The 19,643-nt window shown below is 41.8% G+C and overlaps 1 protein-coding gene across 9 annotated transcripts in view; it reads right to left on the bottom strand.

The window, feature by feature from the left end:
• TLN2 (talin 2) overlaps positions 1-19,643 on the bottom strand; it is a 410,573-nt gene that overhangs the window by 121,715 nt on the left and 269,215 nt on the right. For all 9 annotated transcript variants that reach the window (XM_019755358.3, XM_074327637.2, XM_019755356.3 and 6 more), the window contains 7 exons: positions 19,356-19,454; positions 15,344-15,511; positions 13,821-14,115; positions 11,080-11,246; positions 7,686-7,814; positions 6,368-6,481; positions 4,130-4,243 (listed from right to left, as the gene is read on the bottom strand). In XM_019755358.3, coding sequence (XP_019610917.2) covers positions 4,130-4,243; positions 6,368-6,481; positions 7,686-7,814; positions 11,080-11,246; positions 13,821-14,115; positions 15,344-15,511; positions 19,356-19,454 — 1,086 coding nt within the window. The remainder of the gene's footprint in view (positions 1-4,129; positions 4,244-6,367; positions 6,482-7,685; positions 7,815-11,079; positions 11,247-13,820; positions 14,116-15,343; positions 15,512-19,355; positions 19,455-19,643) is intronic.

Genomic DNA, 19,643 nt, shown 5'->3' with positions numbered 1-19,643 from the left:
GAAGAACTAAATTGTCTGGCTGCAGAATAAGGGCTGGAGGGGCAGCTTTCACCCAGACAGAAGCCACTATTCCTTTATTGAACCCTCCTACCACCCATTCTGCACACACAAGCCGGCACCATATCTGAGCCTCTGTCAACCTAGTTAACACCATTTGCCCTGCCCTGGTGATTCCCTAAGAACCTGCCCCACCCAAATTTTAGGCCCATCCAAGCTGCTTCCAGTGGCTTTTACAAACAAATGGCCCATCTCGGCTGATGTTGCGGACTTTCCTAGATTCTCTCAAGGGTTCACAAACCACAAACAAGCAGCATCTGGTATTGGCATGCCCCAGACCTCTTGCTAAGTAGCCCCAAGCCTGGTATTAGTAGCAGTGTTGGACTCAGTTTGCAGCTTAGATTCTTGCAGGTACTTCCAAGCCCAGCACAAGTGGCAACTATCTGCAGATCATTCTGTAGCTCATACCAAATGGCCCCAGTAGGGCACAGGCAGCACTGACCTTAGCCTGCGACAGAGATTCCCCCACTCCAAAGGCCCCAGAATCAACATACCCAGTGGCCACCTTCAGATTATACCAAAGCACCACTCAATGACCAACAACTTCCGCAAATGAAATATCCAAAGGGCAGACTGGGCAGGCACCAGAGTACTACTAAAGCAAATCCTACTCCATAGGGTCAGCCTGAGCATAACAGCTCCTCCACTGTAGTCATGGCCAATCCTCACAACTAATCAGCCTAAGGGTCAATCCCTCCCATTGACATCTCTCCCAACAGCAATCGAGGCTCAGCTACAACAGAAGGGCACATACAATCCACACAAGGGCTACATCTGGAGCATCCAGCTCAGGTGGCCGAGGAGATTGAGTCACTGGGCCCCATGGAACAACGACTACATAAGGCCACTTTAAAAGCCTGGGAGACACAGCAGCCCTACCTAATACATAGAAACAAACACAGAGAGGCAGTTAAAATGGGGAGACAGAAACATGTTCCAAATAAAAGAACAGAACAAAGCTCCAGAAAAAGAACTAAACAAAATGGAGACAAACAATCTACCAGATGCAGAGTTTAAAACAATGGTTATAGGGATGCTCAAAGATCTCAGGGAGAACTTTAACAAAGAGATAGGAAACATAAAAATGGAGATAGAAAATATAAAATAAAGGTCAGAAATAAAGAATAAAATAACTGAATACTACGACATGAGGGATAATCAACAGTAGATTAGGTAAAGCAGAGAATCAAATCAGTAATTTGGAAGATAAAGTAGCAAAAAAACCTAATCAGAACAGCAAAAAGAAAAAAAGAATTCAAAAAAATGAGGACAGTTTAAGGGGCCTCTGGGACAACATCAAGCATACCAAAATTCACATTATAGGGGTATCAGAAGGAGAATAGACAGCAAGGAACTGAAAATCTACTTCAAGAAATAATGGCAGAAAACTTCCCTAAACAAATAGACATATAAGCCCCCAAAAAGATGAACACAAAAAGGCCTGCTCAAACCAAGAAAAGAAAGAATCTTAAAAGCAGCAAGAGAAAAGTAGTTAGTTACCTACAAGGGAGCTCCCATTAGTCCATCAGCTGATTTCTCAACAGAAACTTTGCAGGCCAGACGGATTGGCATGAAATTTCAAAGTGATGAAAAGCAAGAACCTACAACCAAGATTACTGTACCCAGCAAAGCTATCATTTAGAATCAAAGGACAGATAAAGAGTTTCCCAGACTAGAAAAAGCTAAAGGAATTCATTACCACCAAACCAAAATTACAAGAAATGTTAAAGGGACTTTTTAAAGAAGAAAACAATAAAGATAAAAATATGAATAACAAAATTTCAGTAAGTACATATCTATCTTTAATATGTAGTTGAATTAAATGCTCCAATCAAAATACATAGAGTGGCTGATTGGATAAGAAAACAAGACCTTTACATACGTTGCCTACAAGAGACTCACTTCAGATAGAAAGACACACACAGGCTGAACGTAGAGGAACAGAAAAAGATATTTCATGAAAAAAATCTGGGGTAGCAATACTTATACCAGACAAAACAGACTTTAAAACAAAGGCTATAATAAGAGACAAAGAAAGAACTCATAATCCCACTTCTGGGTATTTATCCGAAGAAACCCAAAACCCAACTTGGAAGGGACATGTGCATCCATATGTTCATTGCAGCATTGTTTATAATAGGCAAGCTATGAAGGCAACCCAGGTGTCCACCAAGGATGAATGGATAAAAAAGAGGTGGTACATATGTACAACAGAGTATTGCCAGCCATGAAAAGAATGAAATCTTGCCATCAGCAATAACATGGATGGACCTAGAAGGTATTATGCTGAATGGAGTAAGCCAGACAGAGAAAGGCAAATGCCATATGATTTCATTTATATGTGGAATCCAAAAAACAAAATAAAGAACAAACAAAACAGAAAAAAACTCATAGATACAGAGAACATTTTGATGGTTGCCAGATGGGAGGGGGGTTGATGGTATGGGTGAAGAAGGGAAAGAATTAAGAAGTACAAATTGGTAGTTACAAAATAGTCATGGGGATGTAAAGTACAACACAGGGACATAGTCAATAATATTGTAATAACTATGTATGATGTCAGATGTGTACTAGATTTATCAGGGTGATGATTTTGTAAGTTATATAAATGTCTAATCACTACGTTGTATACCTGAAACAAATATAATATTGTATGTCAACTGTAATGGAAAAATAAATTATTTTTAAAAAGTGTGCTCCAAATACTGCTGGTTGTAAATTTAGACTCATTCAACCTTCTTTGCATAACAATTTTCAACATGTATGAAGTTAAGAATGTAAAAACTTTTTGATCTGCTAATTCCATTTCTGTTTACTTCTAACCCTGCCTTCTTCTCGTAAAGATCTGATATGTCTACGATAGCAAGATTAAAAAAACAAAAGAAAAAGAAAAAACAAGGGCAGGGACAGAGTGGACCATGGAACACGTCGGCACTGCACTGTCATAATACCCCACAATCCTGCCAGCAGTGGGGACGACACAGCTGGCTCCGGGCCCTCTAACCACCTACACGAAGAGAAATACCTTGTGCAATCCACAACTCGCAATGTCCCAAAGATAAAAATAAGCTGCTTGCAATCTTATTTCTAGAAATTTCCCCTAAGGAAATAATTCAAGAGGGGTAAAAAGACTGAAGCACACATAAAGATTTTTATCATAACACAGGTTGTTTATGATGGCAAATAACTGAAAACAACCTATATGTCCAATGATGGGAAAATAGCTAAACAGTGAATATAGGTATGTGACAGAATATTATTTAAAAGCATAAATGCTCATAGCAGAGTCTATACACAATGAATCTCAACTAAAAATTATATACATACATAGATGAGTATGTAGTTAAAATGCGCTGAACTACAGCGAAGTTTTCATCTTTTATTTCTGCATATTGGATCTATAACACTTGAAAAATTAACTGAATAAATATAACACTGGGTACTGTAACTATAGGTCCAACTAGCCGGGGACGAGGAAGAGAATTACCTAGTCCTATGAACTGTTTATGAGATACAAGTAGGCAGAAAGTGCTAAGAGATTTGAATACAAGAAGTACGTAAAAAGGGAGTTTTCGCACAACTTAATATTCTCATTTTATTCAGTATTCCTTAAAATAATGTACCCCTCACCCACAAAGACCGACAGTACTTACTAATTCTACAATTGCCAGAAGATGCGCTCACCATTGCTTGTTTCCCAGGCCATGAACAACAGCATTAGCCACTCTGGGAACTAGCAAACTTAAGCAACACCCAGGATTACGCTGTTCATTCAAACCTGCAACTTATTACATATTTTCCCTCATAGAAGAGATATAAAGATGATACTCAAGAAAAATAGGTTACATGCCATCTCCCGGGGCAATTTCCCTGCATATTAGCATTTTGCTTTGCCAAGTAGAATCTACTTCTCCTGAAACTGCAACTATACAGAGGAGGCCTCCCAGGTCTGCTTACTGCAAAGACTTCGTTATGGCGCTGGAATTCCTTAATTCCACCTCCTTAAGGATAAAGAACTCCTTCTGCCCAGTGGGGGCTGTGGGTAAAACCCCGGTGTATGCCTCTGTGTTACCTGGAGGAAGTTCTGGCTCGAGATGATGAGAGCCAGCTGGGCACTGAGGTCTTCTGCTTGGGCTTGGCTCCCTCTGACCCCCTGGACCAGCTGAGGGATGTGATCAGCCACTGCCTACAGGAAGCAAAAAAGTAAAAACTGAGCACACTTAGCATGGTGAATTACTAAAGCAGGATGAAAAATGTGCCAAGTGGCAAATGTTTTTTGAATGTGCTATCACTTGTGGGAGATGCCTGTCCCAGACCTTAAATTACACAGCACCTTTAGCCTGCTGGGTCCTGACCCACACTGAATCCTAACACAGAAACTTCGGGTACCCTTCTCCCACACATGCTCTATCTACCCTGTTGTCCCACAACATTCAACTCATGCCGATTCTCCATAATGAAGCCTTAACAGAATGTCCTCAGTTCCAACTCGCACCACCCAGACTCATTAGGGTTGAAAACTTAGAATCAAAGAATATATACACTTCACTGGAGGATAAACTCAAGTCATACAGTTCCATGGTCAGAAGAAAGTGGGAGCAGTACCCAACTACCAGCATATTTCAGCACTTTGATTTCTTACTTTGCTGGCATACATGCTGTCTGCCAGCTTTCATGTCACCATGGCTCCTCTTCCTCTGGTCTCAGTAGCCCTTTTCGTTTCTCAAACTGGAAAACCCAATGCCCAGGTTAGAGGAGAGAGGAGCAGCGTCCGAGATGAGTCCGCTTTCACATGACCCTCTCTCACAGTGACCTAGGAGACCCGCCTTTCACCCTGTGCCCTCCCACATTTCCTCTCTGCGCTCATGCCCCATCTCGCTCCCAGACCCACAAAGCTTACAGCACAGTAGGCATCACTGCAGAGGGAGGTCCCAAGGGCATCCCACTGTGGTGACACATTGTTTTTTCAGGAGCCCATTCCAGCAAGGATTAGAAAAATATTTCCATGAGGTTTTTCTCAGGTCCTCTCCAGGACTGTTGGCTTCAGAAATTTGGTCTACTTTCCCCTCTCCCACCTGATAAATAGTAATGCTCCCATTTCCTGACAGTGATACCCAGAGGTCAAGTATGTTCAGTCTCTTCACAAAAAGTAGAGGAGGGGTTTACTGTAATAGTTTCCTGGACATGAGGAGCATTTGCTCTCTGAGAAGGGGAAATGCCATTTTTCCATCCCTGTTGGCCGGTGAATCGAGCTCCTAGTAGTAAATCAACTCCCCTCCAGCAGGGGTCTGGTTCTCACAAAAACCACTTCTTTACATATACTGTCTGGAGGATGGGGCCCTCCTGCACCACTGCGGCTTCTCTACTAGGGTACACAATCCTCGATAGGGGCCTGACCTCAAAGAACCCGGAATCGGGACTTGGAGGGTCTGGGGTCGTTTCCCGCAGAAGTAAAGCTATTTCTGAAGTAGAAGCAGCAACACCCATCACATGTGAATCATTTCGTAGAGGAGATTTGCAAAAGGAGAGGGCAGTTAGCTGTCAGTACCCCAGGATAATCAAACATGCCTCTCCAGCCAGCTCCCACTGCTAAGTGCAAATACTTACAGAAGACCTCAGTCAGACATATTGCCAACACGTGGTTAATGGCTACACAATTAGATTTCATGTCTGGCACTATTCAGGGGTCTCCTTGGAAAGTCAACTCCCTGGGCCCTCAGAGAAGGCAACAAAGGTATTTACTATGCCCTTTGTAGTGTGTTGGCTTCAACGTGGCATGGAGGCCCAGGTCTCAGAAGAACAAACATGCAACAATAGAAAGCACGTGGTCACTGAGGCCAGACAGGATGAAATAAACCCTCGAGATGCAATCAGTGTAAAGCAGGAAATCAACTTGCTACAGTACAGACTGAATGCAAAGGCCCACCTCTCAAAGGGAGAAAGGTACTCTGGAAATTCAATGCTTCATTACTATTTCAGAGCCTGAAAATGGCCCTGTCATTGATCTGCCTTGATTCAATCTCTCAAAAAGAAAAAAACAACTGAATCTAGACAAAGGAAAAAACAATGCTGGGAAAGAACTGTCATATTCTTCCTCAATACAGCCATCCACTTAACAGACAAAAAAAAAAAAGGCATACGTGTGTGTGTGCATGCGTGTGTGTGTGTGTGTACACCTGGAACATGGGACCCGGAACAAACTGGATTAGGGGCCTGGATGATCGGTCTTAACCGAATTACCAGGGCACATGGCGTTCTAATGAGATCAGGGTTATCTATAGCAGACCTGGCTCTGGCAGCCAGAACTCACCTTGCAGCTCTGAACCAGCTGCTGCTGGGCTGCGGGGTTCTTGTTGGACACGGCTGCATTCTGGGAGGCGGCGATGGTCTGCGTGGCCGCAGCGGCAGCCTGCTTAGCTGCAACCTGCAGAGGCCAGGGAGAGTTGCTGAACAGGGTTTGCATGTGTCCACACAGACATGCACATTTACATATGTCCCTTCTACTATAGGCTGGGCGTTGGATAGCTGCATGTGTAATTAGGGACCTCCAGGCACAGACTCTACCTTTTAAATACCACTGACGACCCTAACAGTGCCCTGTTATCTTCATTTGGCTTACGTTCCCTGGGACGAGTGATAAAGACAAGCACGCCTGAAAGCTCAAGTTCCATTATTCATTTGTCTTTCTCAAAAAGAGCAGGAATAATTCCAGGACCACAACGACTATGATAAGCAGCACCCAGTCTAAACGTTTCAGGGAAAAAACATTTCTCCCACAGCAGCACGGGCTGCTCTCCGGGTCAAGCGCACAGCTGGTGCCCACGACTGTCCTCTCACAACCCAGGAAGCCTTGGTTCAGGCAGGCCGGACGCTCCCGCCGGAGCACATCGTGTGACAGCTCTCATGCTTGTGTCCTTCCAGGAACAAGGAGGCTGGTTTTTCCCCAGAAGTCAGCAGACTACACTGGAGGGATTACACACTACCAAGGCAGGTTCTCGGCCTCCAACATCCCAAATTGTAGTGTAAGAGTCTCCTGTGTACGTTCGTGAGATTTATTTTTTTACAGTTTGTGCCTATGACTAATATTTTCTTTTTTCAGCATAAATGTTCTGAAAAATGACAGACATATTTCTTATCACTTCATTCCATACCTCTCTATCCAAGCCTGATCCCCATCTCCAGGCTCCCAAACTCTGTTTTTTCTGTTGGGAGCCCTGAAAGAATCCTTGCCTCCAACAAAATATATACATTTTTAGCTAAAGGTCCTTCCGGAATGTAGACACCCCTTAATGTCCGGGGAAAAAAAAAAAAGTCCTGGATCTTTCTCAAACAAATTTGAATTTTATTTAAGAATGTGAAACTCAGAAAAGATTTTGGCTTTCTGAAACCATCAACTAAAGCAAATTTTTCAAATTGTGTCCATGTGCCTACACCATGGAACCTAAATATAACAATGAACATAAACCAACATTTCCAATTGTTCTTAGAAAATACCTAAACCATTCAACTCTGTTGTTAATCTTGATTTAGCTTCCGTTACATGGGCTTTGCCTTATTAATCCAATTATTCTTTCCAATGACTCTTTGCAATCTAAAATAATGTTCACAAAATCAGCTTCTTTACTGACCTCCAATCGGTTGACAATTTTTTTCTTGATGGCATTCTGGGCAGCAGCATTGGTTGCCACCCGGAGACCTTCTGCAGCTTCTCTCAGTCTTTGCTGCTGGTCCTCATTTTCAGGGTTGGCTGCAGCTCCCTGAGAAGATGAAAATAAAGATTTTAAGCGTTCCTGGGGGGCCGCATGCCACAAACACTGAATTCACACCTCGAATTTTACTTTTTCGTAGCAATACAAAGTATCTGGAAGAGACAGCCAAATGCTTCAAGCAGTATTTTTATGATAAAGATGTCTCCTCTCAACAACGACAACAAAGTATCTACCAAGGGATGTCCCACAAGTGCACCGCAAAACAGTAGAAATCCAATGGTAATAATGAAACACATGAGATCATAGCCTTGGTTGTCCATATAAATTAACTTGTGCTCAGAAATCCATGATTTAAAAGATGTCAGGATAAATGCCCCCCTGCCCGTGTCTCTCAGAGAGAATTTTATTTTAATTGGCATGACTGACTACTGAAAGACATGTCACTGCTGAAAGATTCTCCTGTCCTGTAGCACAGGTAAATGTAAATGGGCTAAGATTACAGTGTCAAACAGGGGTGGAGGAAGCAGGGGGGGTCCGGAGCGCCACCCCAAATACTGTAAGGAAATATTGTTCACCAGAGACCATGTCTAGAAATTGCATTCCTAGAGAGCCTGAATTGGAAAGTGCAGCAAAGTAGAATGGGTACCCAACAGTCCTGAACTAATTGTTACTGAATTAAAGAAATTTGATGCCCCTATCTTGGCAGGGAGAGAGTAAGGTGCCATGCACAGCCCATGGCCACTTTTACTGTGTTGCTGTAGGTTCAAGTGTCTTAGGAATCCAAGTGGATTTGAATTAGATAGGTGGGACTTTGAAGCAGGGAAAGGCTAAATAAAGGCAGTATAGGGAGACGATGTGATTTTAATGCACAGCAATTCAACAGAGACTTCAAGCACATCCCACCTTCCACTCCTATCTGCAATAAAAGTGGCAATCCAGATTTTTCTCACAGGTCCTGGATGTTTTGTGACTAGTGCTTGATATATACCATGTTTCCCTGAAAATAAGACCTAGCCGGACAATCAGCTCTAGTGTGTCTTTTGGAGCGAAAATTAATATAAGACCCAGTCTTATTTTACTATAAGACCAGGTCTATATAACATAATGTAATATAATATAACATAATACAATACTGGGTCTTATATTAATTTTTGCTCCAAAAGACACATTAGAGCTGATTGTCCGGCTAGGTCTTATTTTCAGGGAAACATGGTATAGATGAACAAGCTACATTCCACGAATATTTTAGGACAATATTTGCTCAGAAGGCAGATGGTTTGGGCTAGCTTTGGATTCTTTCGCAAGCTTATGAAAATCATGTTAGTTTTTCTGGTCATCAGGTATTTATTTTTAAGCCACTCCTTTACCCATGTCCCAAGCAGCACACCAGCTTTTATATTTTGAGCAGCAGGAAACCACTATTTCCTCCCTTTACACCGATGTGGGTGTTCGGGTCCTTCCTGAACAATGTCTTTGTTCTGATGATTGTGTATTAGATACAGGGTACTAATCTTGGCCTGAAATCTTCATTTGATTATGAAACATTCTTTTTCTGCACATTAAATACTATATTCTTTGGAAGTCTAAGCATTTTACATTCTTTAGCTTTCAATAAAATTCAGCAAATTAAAATACTGCCATGAAGACAAAGTTACTTTTAACCAAAAGTTAAAATAATTTACAAAAACAGTTAATGTTGTCTCATCTAATAGAAATAATCAGAAATAACAAATATTTTAAAAATAAGTTTCTGGTAACTCGTACATTCAGTGAATTGGTCTGGGGAACTCTGCATATCTGGAAACAAATGTGCACATCAGTCCTACCTTGGTCCTGGTTATGTGATAGTAGGCTTATTCGTTTTGAATTTTAATTTTCTCATTTGTAAAATGAGGGATTGATTCAATTTTTCACAAAAGTTCTTTGGGAAAAGAACTTTTGCGAGTCTAGTAATTTTTGTGAACATAAGGGTTTGCTTGAAATAGCTTTGTTTAGCCTTACAAGGGAGGAAACAGAAACAAAACTAATAAACACCATAAATAAAATTAACTACTATACAAAATGAAACAATAACCCTAATGTGTATGTTTTGCTAAAAGGGATGGTTAAGAGCAGAGTTTCTTAGCTGAAACAGGTATCAGGGGACAAAGGAAGTTCAGACCCTGCTCGTCCTTGAGTCTCTCTTCAGCCCTACCCATGATGCATCTCAAAGAACTCTCCGTCCCTCAGGTAATACAACCGTGAGTCGACAAGGAAGGTCTCCATGGTTCACTGCATGGCACAATACATTTTAAAGGAAGTAATTCATATACTTGGTTGAGACACATTATTTCTATTAAAGGCCAGGGAGATAGGATAAGATGTGTGGATGTTTAACGGATCTTAAATGCATAGAAATACATTAAACATGTTATCTTTTGGGTATGAAGCTGATGGTGATTTTTGTTTCCTTATTTATACTTATCTGCATTTTCTACTAATTCCATTAGAAACGTGCTAGTTGCATAATAAAAACAACGCAAAAAAATAAAGCTTTATCCATTACCCATTTTAAGCAGTTCTCACCCAGAGGTAGGCATCAGAATCTCCTGCGGAACTTATACACACACACACACACACACACACACACACACACACACAATCCCACCAGTGACCTTGTGAATCAGGATCTTTGGGGTGGAATTGAGGCATATGCACTTCAGTATGTGTCACAGGGGGCTCTGAAACAGAGCCCTGGGTTAAGAATCACTGGCTTTTAGAAGCATCATGATATACACAGCACAGCTGTCAAAAAGCACAAAGCAGACTCTAAACTCTTTACTCAACCGCTTCTATAATGTATTAAATTGCTATTGGGATTTGAAGAACAGTGAGGTAGAAAGCAGTCTACTATGCAAAACCTTAGTAACAGTTTAGTTGAAAAGTCAAATAGAGACCTAAGTAACACTAAGGCTGCAGGAAGAAAACAGGTGTAAGTGAGTTTACTGTTGAAAAAAATCTCAATTTTAAGTGAATCCCCATTTTCAATAAAGCGGATGGTGACGGCCCAATGGAAAAAGAGCGCTCACTAAGCAGGGACTTTGTTGTCTGTGGCTGAGTCAGCACCACCCCTGTAAAGAGCTTCATTCCTATGTTCTGTGACCTTCTCCTTCCCACCTGAATAAGGTTAAACATGACAAAGCCAGCTAGCTTTTAAACAAAGAAAAAGTGTACACTTGGGTGACCATTCTCTACCCTGATGGTACCTTCTAAATCCTCACCTTGTAATTAATAACACTCACTTTTCAGTTGAACAAATCCAATGTAATAATACCTTTGCAGCTTCTACCATGCGAGCGGTGGAGTCTGCCAAGAGTTTTGCCGCTGCCAGGAGCTTCTTTGAATTCTCCATGTCGATTTCAGCTTCTGCATCGGACCTCATGGCGTTAACAAGGTCTGAGGTGGCCTGGGCCAGCACCCGGGCCTGGCGCACCATTTCACCTAGAGGGGGGGATGGAGGGTGTGGTCTGTTCAGCTGCTTTCTAAAGGGTGGGTTAAAGCTCAGGGGTCAGCAGCCTTGTCTCTACACCCTGGCAGGAGACAAGGAAGCCCCCATGCTCTATTCCTAAGCAATGCAGCCCAATTAGATTCAGAACTGAAAATATTCCCTGAGGCTGCCAGAAGTCTATGCCCCAAACACATCCAAGTTCAGTCTTTAACTATGAGAAATAAAAAGGACACAAGTGACCAAAGAGGAGCTCTTAATAAAAAGAAGGCAAAGAACAAAATTATGTGCATTTACCTATAGTAAATTTTACCTGTAGTAAATACTTACATAGAAAATATTAATTATCTAACATCAGGAACTGCTTACGCAAAAGCCCCTAAAATATGTTCTTTATTTTGAATTAATTTGAATGCTATTTAACACCAGATAAGTAGTGTCACATAATCTCCTATGGTTGTGTCATTTGGCTCTCGCTAATAGGAGCACAGACCCCAGTTTCATGTGCAAATGCTAAGTTTTCGCTAGCCATTTTCTCACCCTATTCTCCCCAATACTGGTTTTGATCTTGTTATTAGTAATTGTTTGATTATATTATGCCTGTGATTTTATTGAAATCTATTTCAACTTCCTTTTGGGGGTGATAAGGGTATAAGAGCCAACATTAAAAAGAAACCTACTGAAACGTAAGGGATTTCTCCCTCTCCCAACAGTCGTTTGAGAAGAATGCTGGCGCACTCTAACATTAAAGGTAAACAAAGAAAACGCTTTCAGAGAAATCAAAATGTACTAAATTCAAGGTATCCTGGATTGGATCCTGGGACAGCTGAAAGGACATCAGTAAAAAAAACTGGTGAAATCCAAATAATGTCTGTACGTACCAGTGCTAATCTCCCAGTTCTGACAAATGGGTTAGAAAGATGTTAAAAATCTGGGAAACTGGGAAGGGGAGATGAGAACTCTGTATTACCTGTGCAACTTCTCTATAAATCTAAAGTATTCCAAAATAAAAGGTTTATTAAAAAACAAAAGAATAACAGAAAAATCCAAATGTGTGGAGCATTGCTATTTTCTTAAATCATTTAAGAAGGATACAGAAAAGCACAAGGCAATTTTCTTAAAAAAAAATACTTCTTATAAAGTATTGCTCTGCACTGATGAGCAAGTAGGAAAACAGACCTCTAACAAACTACTGGTAGGGGTGCAAATTGTGGGATCTTTCTGGAGATAAATTTCACCGACACATTTAAAATAATGTATGTAGTTACTGGCCCAACAATTACACTGGTAGGAATTTACCCTACATAAACCCCCAAAACTAAACCAAAATATGAAAATATTTTTATTTTCTTTTGTTTACTGAAGCATTCTTTTTGTAAAAGCATAAAAAACAAAAAAAACCCCCGAAAAACCTGGAAACCATCTGAATGCCCATTAAAAGATAACTGGTTGAGTAAATTTTGATGTATCTATTCAATTGAATACTATACTATGCTGCCATTAAAAAGATTATTGTACAGGTTGACATGAAAAAAGTTTCTAATATATATTAAGTGAAAATGGTTGCAAAAGAATATGTAGGACATAGTTCCATTTATATGTCAGAAAAAGGTGTTATACACATACACATTTATGACTGTAGGAAAATCAACAATTTCTGGACAGATAAAACAGAAATTGGTAAGTGGTGAATTCTGGAGATTTAGATAGGATAGTGATGAGCTGGGTCTAGGTAGACATACTTTTTAACTAATAGACTGAAAGTTGCATTGTATATATTTTAAATTTTTCTGTATATGACGATGCTTGACATTTAATGAAAACCTTGCTGGTTGGAGAGAGACTGACCCTCTGGGCTAGCCAATTCTTAAGGACAGCAAAGGGTCCAGCCAGGAGCATGCCTTTGATATGGAAACTAACCGGTCCTGAGCCATACCTCCTCTAAATAGCCAGGAGGCAATATTCCTGTGCCTTAGTCATCCCAGGGCCAGGTACTAGGTAACTAGGGACAGCCCCTACAGTGTAGAGCCTGTTGAAATTACTCAAACCAACCAATCCTACACTGTTCACCCTGGCCTGCCCTGCCTTTCCCATGGAAAACTCAAATAAAGGCTACAGCCTAAACTCTCCCCTCAATCCTGTCTTCTGCCATTGGACCCAAATCTGACACTTCCCCTCTGACCGCGTGTAGCATGTGGTGATTCCATCTCTGAGACCTGCGAGTATGACACACTTCCTTCCAAGCCTCATTTCTGCTTCCTCCTGTGGCTGTACTGACTTACTATACCATATCCGACATAGACATTCTTAGCACAAAAGAGATTTACTGTGAATCTGAATTATTTTTTTTAAAAAAACAAAAAACAATTAGTCAACTTTAATTCTCTAAGTGTTGCTGTGAATGGGCCCATGCAGAGTCTTCCTTATTTTTCCCAGACTCAGAGAGGAAGCATCTGACTGAGGGAGATGAGAACTTGCCCTTGCCAAGGCAGCCATCACCTTTCTTACCCTCACCCTCAGGAAACCCCAAACTGACCATCCACCCCCTCACCCCCAGCCCAACCCCTCACCAGCATCGCCCATGGAGCTGAAGATGCTCTCGGTGACACACATGATGGTGTCGGTGGCCTGGTCGTAGCGGCCAATGGGCTCGCCTCGGCTGGCAAATTGTCGCACGTGCTGCAGGAGGTCGTGCAGGGCCTGGCTGACCACGCTGGCCGCTGCGCTGACCTGCTTCAGGAGCTCGCTGTCATCAGTGGCTGCCTGGCAGGCACGGACGCAGTTCTCCACTGAGCGGTCTACCAGCTTCCCCGCTTCAATCAGCTGCTCCTGGCACACGGGGGAGCTAATGGTGGGGCTCACCACCTGAAGCGAGACAAGAGCGGGTCTGGGGCACCACGAGTCAACGCCTGGCTCCCAGTGTGCACTAGTATTTCCACGAAGTAAGTCCCTTTCTGCGCTAGGTCTCAGCTCTTTACTTAGAGGATCTGGAATTAAACTAAACCATCACTGGGGTTTCTCACACTTCCGTACTTCACTTTATCTTTGTGATTTCAGATGCCTGCTAATTTTTGTCTTCCTTAGTGATACATAACAAATTATACTACTGATTACTTCTATAGAGAGAGATTTCCAGTATTGACCAGTTATACTGGAACCTCTGAATCAAGTCTTCTGAGCTAGGATAACGAGACTATCTAAAATAATTTTATTTTTTTTCCCAGAGACACCTGGAATTCTGTTTCATGGTACTTTAAGGAACAGGGGGATTCTGTCATTTATCTGTGGATACAAGGAGGGTGGAACAGGGAAAGCAGGAGGGAGACAATCCAGGACTCCTTTGACTGATGCTGTAAAACCTCCCCTAGTATAGAAAACACCAGGCTGAGCTAGCTCATGGATCTCTACAGTATGTTACATCATCCAGCTGAGAAAAGGACACCTCTGATCTTCTGATGCATCATCTCAGTGAAGACTCATGTGGTTGGAGTGGAAAGGGTATTTGAAGTCAGACAGGCCTGAGTTAAAAAACGTAGTTCTCCCACTTACTATTTCTGTGGTCTTACGCTATTCACTAATATCTAGAGGCCTGTTTGCTCTTCAGTAAACTAGGGGTTATGGTGCTTAAGGAGGTGAAGTATGACACACAGTGTACATCCCAGCTGGCAACAACCCTCATTACCCTCACTCTAACACTGTGCAGTGGAGGAAGGACCGTCATAAATTCTATGGGTTATTTCTGAACCCATTTATAATGTTGACAGCACAATGCAAGAAACCTTTCCAGGCATGTGTAAATAAGACACACTGACAAGTCCAAAGGGGAGACACGGCAATTTGCACATAGAAATGGCAACTAGACACAGAAGTACCACTGCCCGAGGACCTCAGCAAAGCACAAATGATAAAAGTAGAATTGGGCAGTTTATTCTAAAATCTGTCGTGTCACCTAAAAAGGCACCTGAATGAAGCCAGCTCTTAGCCTCAGACAATTTTAACAAATTCTGCCCCTGCTTCCCCCCAATCAATGACCACAGGCAGATAAGAGCATGGGACATGTTGCAGAAAGGGCCAGGGGGTCCAGATGGCTTACCTTGGCACACGCCACAAGCTGGGAGGTGGAGAGGGCGCACTGGGTGGCAGCTGCAATCACCCTGTTCTGTAGGACTGTGTCTTCAGCTACCTGGGCAACATTCTTTGCTTTCAGGACCAACATGGCAGCGGCATTGGCAACAGCTTTGGCCAAACTCATTAAAACGTCCTACAAAAAAGAAATTAAAAAAAACCCTAGTCATTCGTTTTATTTCTAATTACCCTTCACAGCCTGGAAATGAAATGTGGTATCCACTTAACCACTTTACTAGAATTCCATTTAACCTTTCTCCCTTCAGTACTGCAGAATCATATTTTTCCCCTGAGTTTCCTGAAATGTCAACTTTGGAGCTAATTAAGGAAGAAGACACATCCTAATAACATGTCCTCCCATACATTCATGAAGTAGCATAGGTTTAAATCTAGAATAGGTTAGATTGAGGAAACAGTTTTTATTTTAACCACTGAGGAACATTCGTGCACTTATCCGATACTGAGAGTTTTGACCACGTCTCTTGAATGTGGTCGGTGTGGTGCGTCAGGGAAAAGCTGAAAATGTATCCAGACGCGGCAAAGACTATGCACTATAGGAAGGCTATAATTCATGGCCTCCAAGTCATCAGGCCCTACTGTGACTTGAAAATGTATCTCTTGGATTTCTCCTTCACACAAGGATCCAAGTGATCACCACAAATTCAGCCACCTCTTTGCCTCCAGAGGGCAACGTTGGACATGCAGACAACACCTACAGCTAAAGAGTTAAGGAATACTCTGAACGTTAAGTTATTCTCAGTGTTCTGTAGCCTCCTGCATAGAGATTAGATTATTATGAGAAGTGGGAAGGGAGCCTACATAAATAAACTAGCTACAAGCTGTGACCTCACTGAAGATGCAAGGAGCTTGGAGCCTTCAAAGATCAGTTTATGCTTTAACTCAACAAAAAGGCATTCTGCCTACAGGATGGGAAGCCTTTGATTTAGCCCACCAGCTTTGTCACCCAACTGTGTGACCTGAAGAATCACCACTGTTACATTTAATTTACTTCGTTGCTTTTAATATTGAATGTAGTTTATTTGGTTTGGAATTGCCTTCCCAAACATATCCCAAACACATGAGCCATTTTTATTTTGAACAAACATGTGAAGGCTTTCTCCCAGAGGAAATGTGGTCAGAAGTCTTTATTAGTAATTCATCAGATAATAATGAAAAGCACTTTTGATGCTGAATGCAAAGGGCACCCACAGAGTCTTTACAATAAGATATCTTATAAGAAGATAAATTGGAAAGACTGCTCAGATTGTACAATTTTACACAGAGCAAAGACTGTATGCTATCCAGGCAAATCAGAACCAGCGAAGCAAGTGGATTTTAAAGTAGACAAAACCAGTCTTAAAGGAACAGTTCAGTCCAGTTTGTTGTTTTAGGTCTCTCATGTTTACTGAATGTCCAGGGAAAAACCAAAGCATCTGGTACCAAAAGTTGAAGATGTCTTTGGGATGCTGCACAACTTTTAAGGAATTGCTCACAACACGGCCTACAAGGTTACAGTTCTTGGACACCTGTCTCTCAAAATTAAATGAAAACAACTTGAATGTCACAAATTGTTTTCCAAAATGGGTCACAGTCTTCCTTTACTTGATATGAATCCATCTTTTCACGTAAGGACCAAGATCTGGTCATATAAATTCATGATTGTTCTGAAGGGCTTTGCTAGACTCATTTATAGAAATCCTGTTCTTCCTATTAATTTTGTGCAAAACAAAATACAGTTAGAAAAAGAACGTGATACTACAGTACAGTTGCTGACAGGGCCTTTGTCAAACTTTTCAACAAGACCACTATTATGTAGCCTGTGTAAAATAAATCTTTGTTAAGTCTGGGAACACGCAGTACATTGAGGACCCAAGAAAAGCTCTGAGATAGGATCTCAAGAATCTGAAAAATAGAGAGTAAGAAATCCACTGTCAGTAAGCCAAGGGCTACTCCTAACTGGAGACGTTGCGGGATCACCTTACTGTCCTAGTGTTTACCGAGAGAACTTACAGAGATGGAAAACATTCGAGTCAGGCGTTTCCCTGGTAAGAAAGCCTCCGCGGGACAGTTCCCTGAACCTGAACCTGCTGCCCTTCCATGTCCCAATAGAAACAAACTTTAGGAAGCAAACTTTGCATTTATGTGATCAAAACAGTCTGTCATAGGAAAAAAAAAAGGCAAAGTCTTCAAAAATACCAGGATGAGATGTCTTAAGGAAGAACTGTGACTTTCCCTTCAACCTTCCCTAATTTGGGGAAACCAATCATCTTTTTTGAGGAAAGTAAATTGACCACTTCAAGATGATTAAGCCTCGTAAATCAACAGCTGAATCTCGTATTTACCTGGTTCCTAAGTACCGTGTTTCCCCGAAAATAAGACCTACCCCAAAAATAAGCCCCAGTTAAGATGGTCAGCCAGACGGATGCATTTAGTACGTTATGACGATGTTCCAGAAGAAGATGACATGACTGTATTTGAATAAATGTAGACTGTGTACATGAAAAAATAAGACATCCCCTGAAAATATGCTCTGTGTCTTTTGGAGCAAAAATTAATATAAGACCTGGTCTTATTTTCGGGGAAACACAGTAGGTACTGTCTGCAAAGAATTACCTGCTCTAACACAAAAAGCAAAGACCAACACTAGGGCAGCGTGGAGACCTGGCTAAGGGAAGTCAGGATGGGGACACAATTAGCTTTGACGTAGTGGGATATATTTATGTGGTCTGCAGTTCAATCTCTTTATAGTTCTAAGTGGCCATCTCAGCACAGAAGTGGCTTCTGGGAACACTGTATTATGGTGTCACCCTCCACCATGACATGAATGTCCAAGCATTGGGTGTCTTCCCGCACCGCAGGACATGAATGAGTCTGACAGCCCCAGCACCACACGTATGTGGAAAGCAGAGGAGAAGCAAATGCATCCATGGATGAAGGTGCATGTTTCACAGATCATGTATGATCATGTATTAGTGTAACGGATACATCTTGCGTTGATGAAGTTTCGTAGTTTAGATGAAATGGCATGCAAAACTGTGACCCATGAAGCAAGACACTTAAATGCCAGCATAAAACTGAATGGTCTTTTTATTCTGAATTCTGCAGAATTCCCCAACAGTGAACTTGACATAGGATTTGGAAAAGGGCGTCTTCCAGAGAACCTGGGCTCGAACTGTACCAATTTAATGAGAATGTACTGATACATTACTTGCAAAATTAGGATTTAAGAGGAGGAGAAAGAGGAGTGAAGGGCATCTGACCGCAAGTGTGGGAGGAGAGAAGCCCATCTTAGCTTGAAGCTCCCAGCAGCAGGCCTGGCACCTCATTTGTGGTGGCTGGCAGCAGAGGCAGACAAGTTGAGATTTCTGTCTGAGCTGGCAGTGCCTCAAGCCAGCTGCGAGTAGTGGCTACAGCTGTTCACCAGAAGACAAACAGCACATGTCCTTGGTATTGAAAAACAAGGGTGACAAAAAAAAGACTTCTTCACCACACCTGTGGCTGTGGTTGATGCAGACAACAGACCCAGCTCTGAATGTAAAGGCAAGTCTGTTCAATACACAGGTGTGCACATGTTGTCACTCTGATATGTTCATTCTAGAACGATGCGATTAAAAAATGCCCCCAAGTCGGTAAAACAAGACTGGCCATGAGTTGATAACTATCGAGTTTGGGTGGTTAGATACAAGGGAGTTTATGATATTACCCCTCCACTTCTGTGTTTAAAGAATGTCCAGTATGTTGACCAATGAGAACAGCTAAATTAGTGCTTTATAATCATGGTTGTAAGTGAAATGAGCTTTTCAATTAAAAATATATATATTTTTTTAATTAACACACAAAGACCTCATCCCCAAGATAATCCACCTCAGTCTTATTCTTGACAGCTTCAGGAAGATTTGGTTGTACATTCCATTCTCCCTGTTTGGGTCTAGACCATCATTTAGGCTCTTTCCCAAGATTATGGACGGCAAATATCTTACTTGGAATCGCTCATCAGTCTCATTTTCTCCAATCTGTCTCAGAAGATCTCCACTGGCTTGTCCAATACTTCCAGCAGCAGTCAAAACTGTCTGTCGAGGCTATGCGCAAAGAACACACATTGATTGGAAAGAAAGAACACTTCCTCCACAGTGCCAACGGACACAGCAGTATATAGAGAGAAATCCTATGGGACTGGCTCCTTCTGCACCTAAATGAGAGTCTCCAAGTATCTGCCAGACAGGAGACATAAACGTCCTGGTGACATTTGTGCAAGGAAATGCCTGATT

The sequence above is a fragment of the Rhinolophus sinicus genome, chromosome 3 (assembly GCF_057876585.1).
Source record: "Rhinolophus sinicus isolate RSI-liver-muscle chromosome 3, RSI-T2T, whole genome shotgun sequence".
Classification (NCBI taxonomy): Eukaryota; Metazoa; Chordata; class Mammalia; order Chiroptera; family Rhinolophidae; genus Rhinolophus; species Rhinolophus sinicus.
This window is presented reverse-complemented; position numbering and strand designations above follow the sequence as displayed.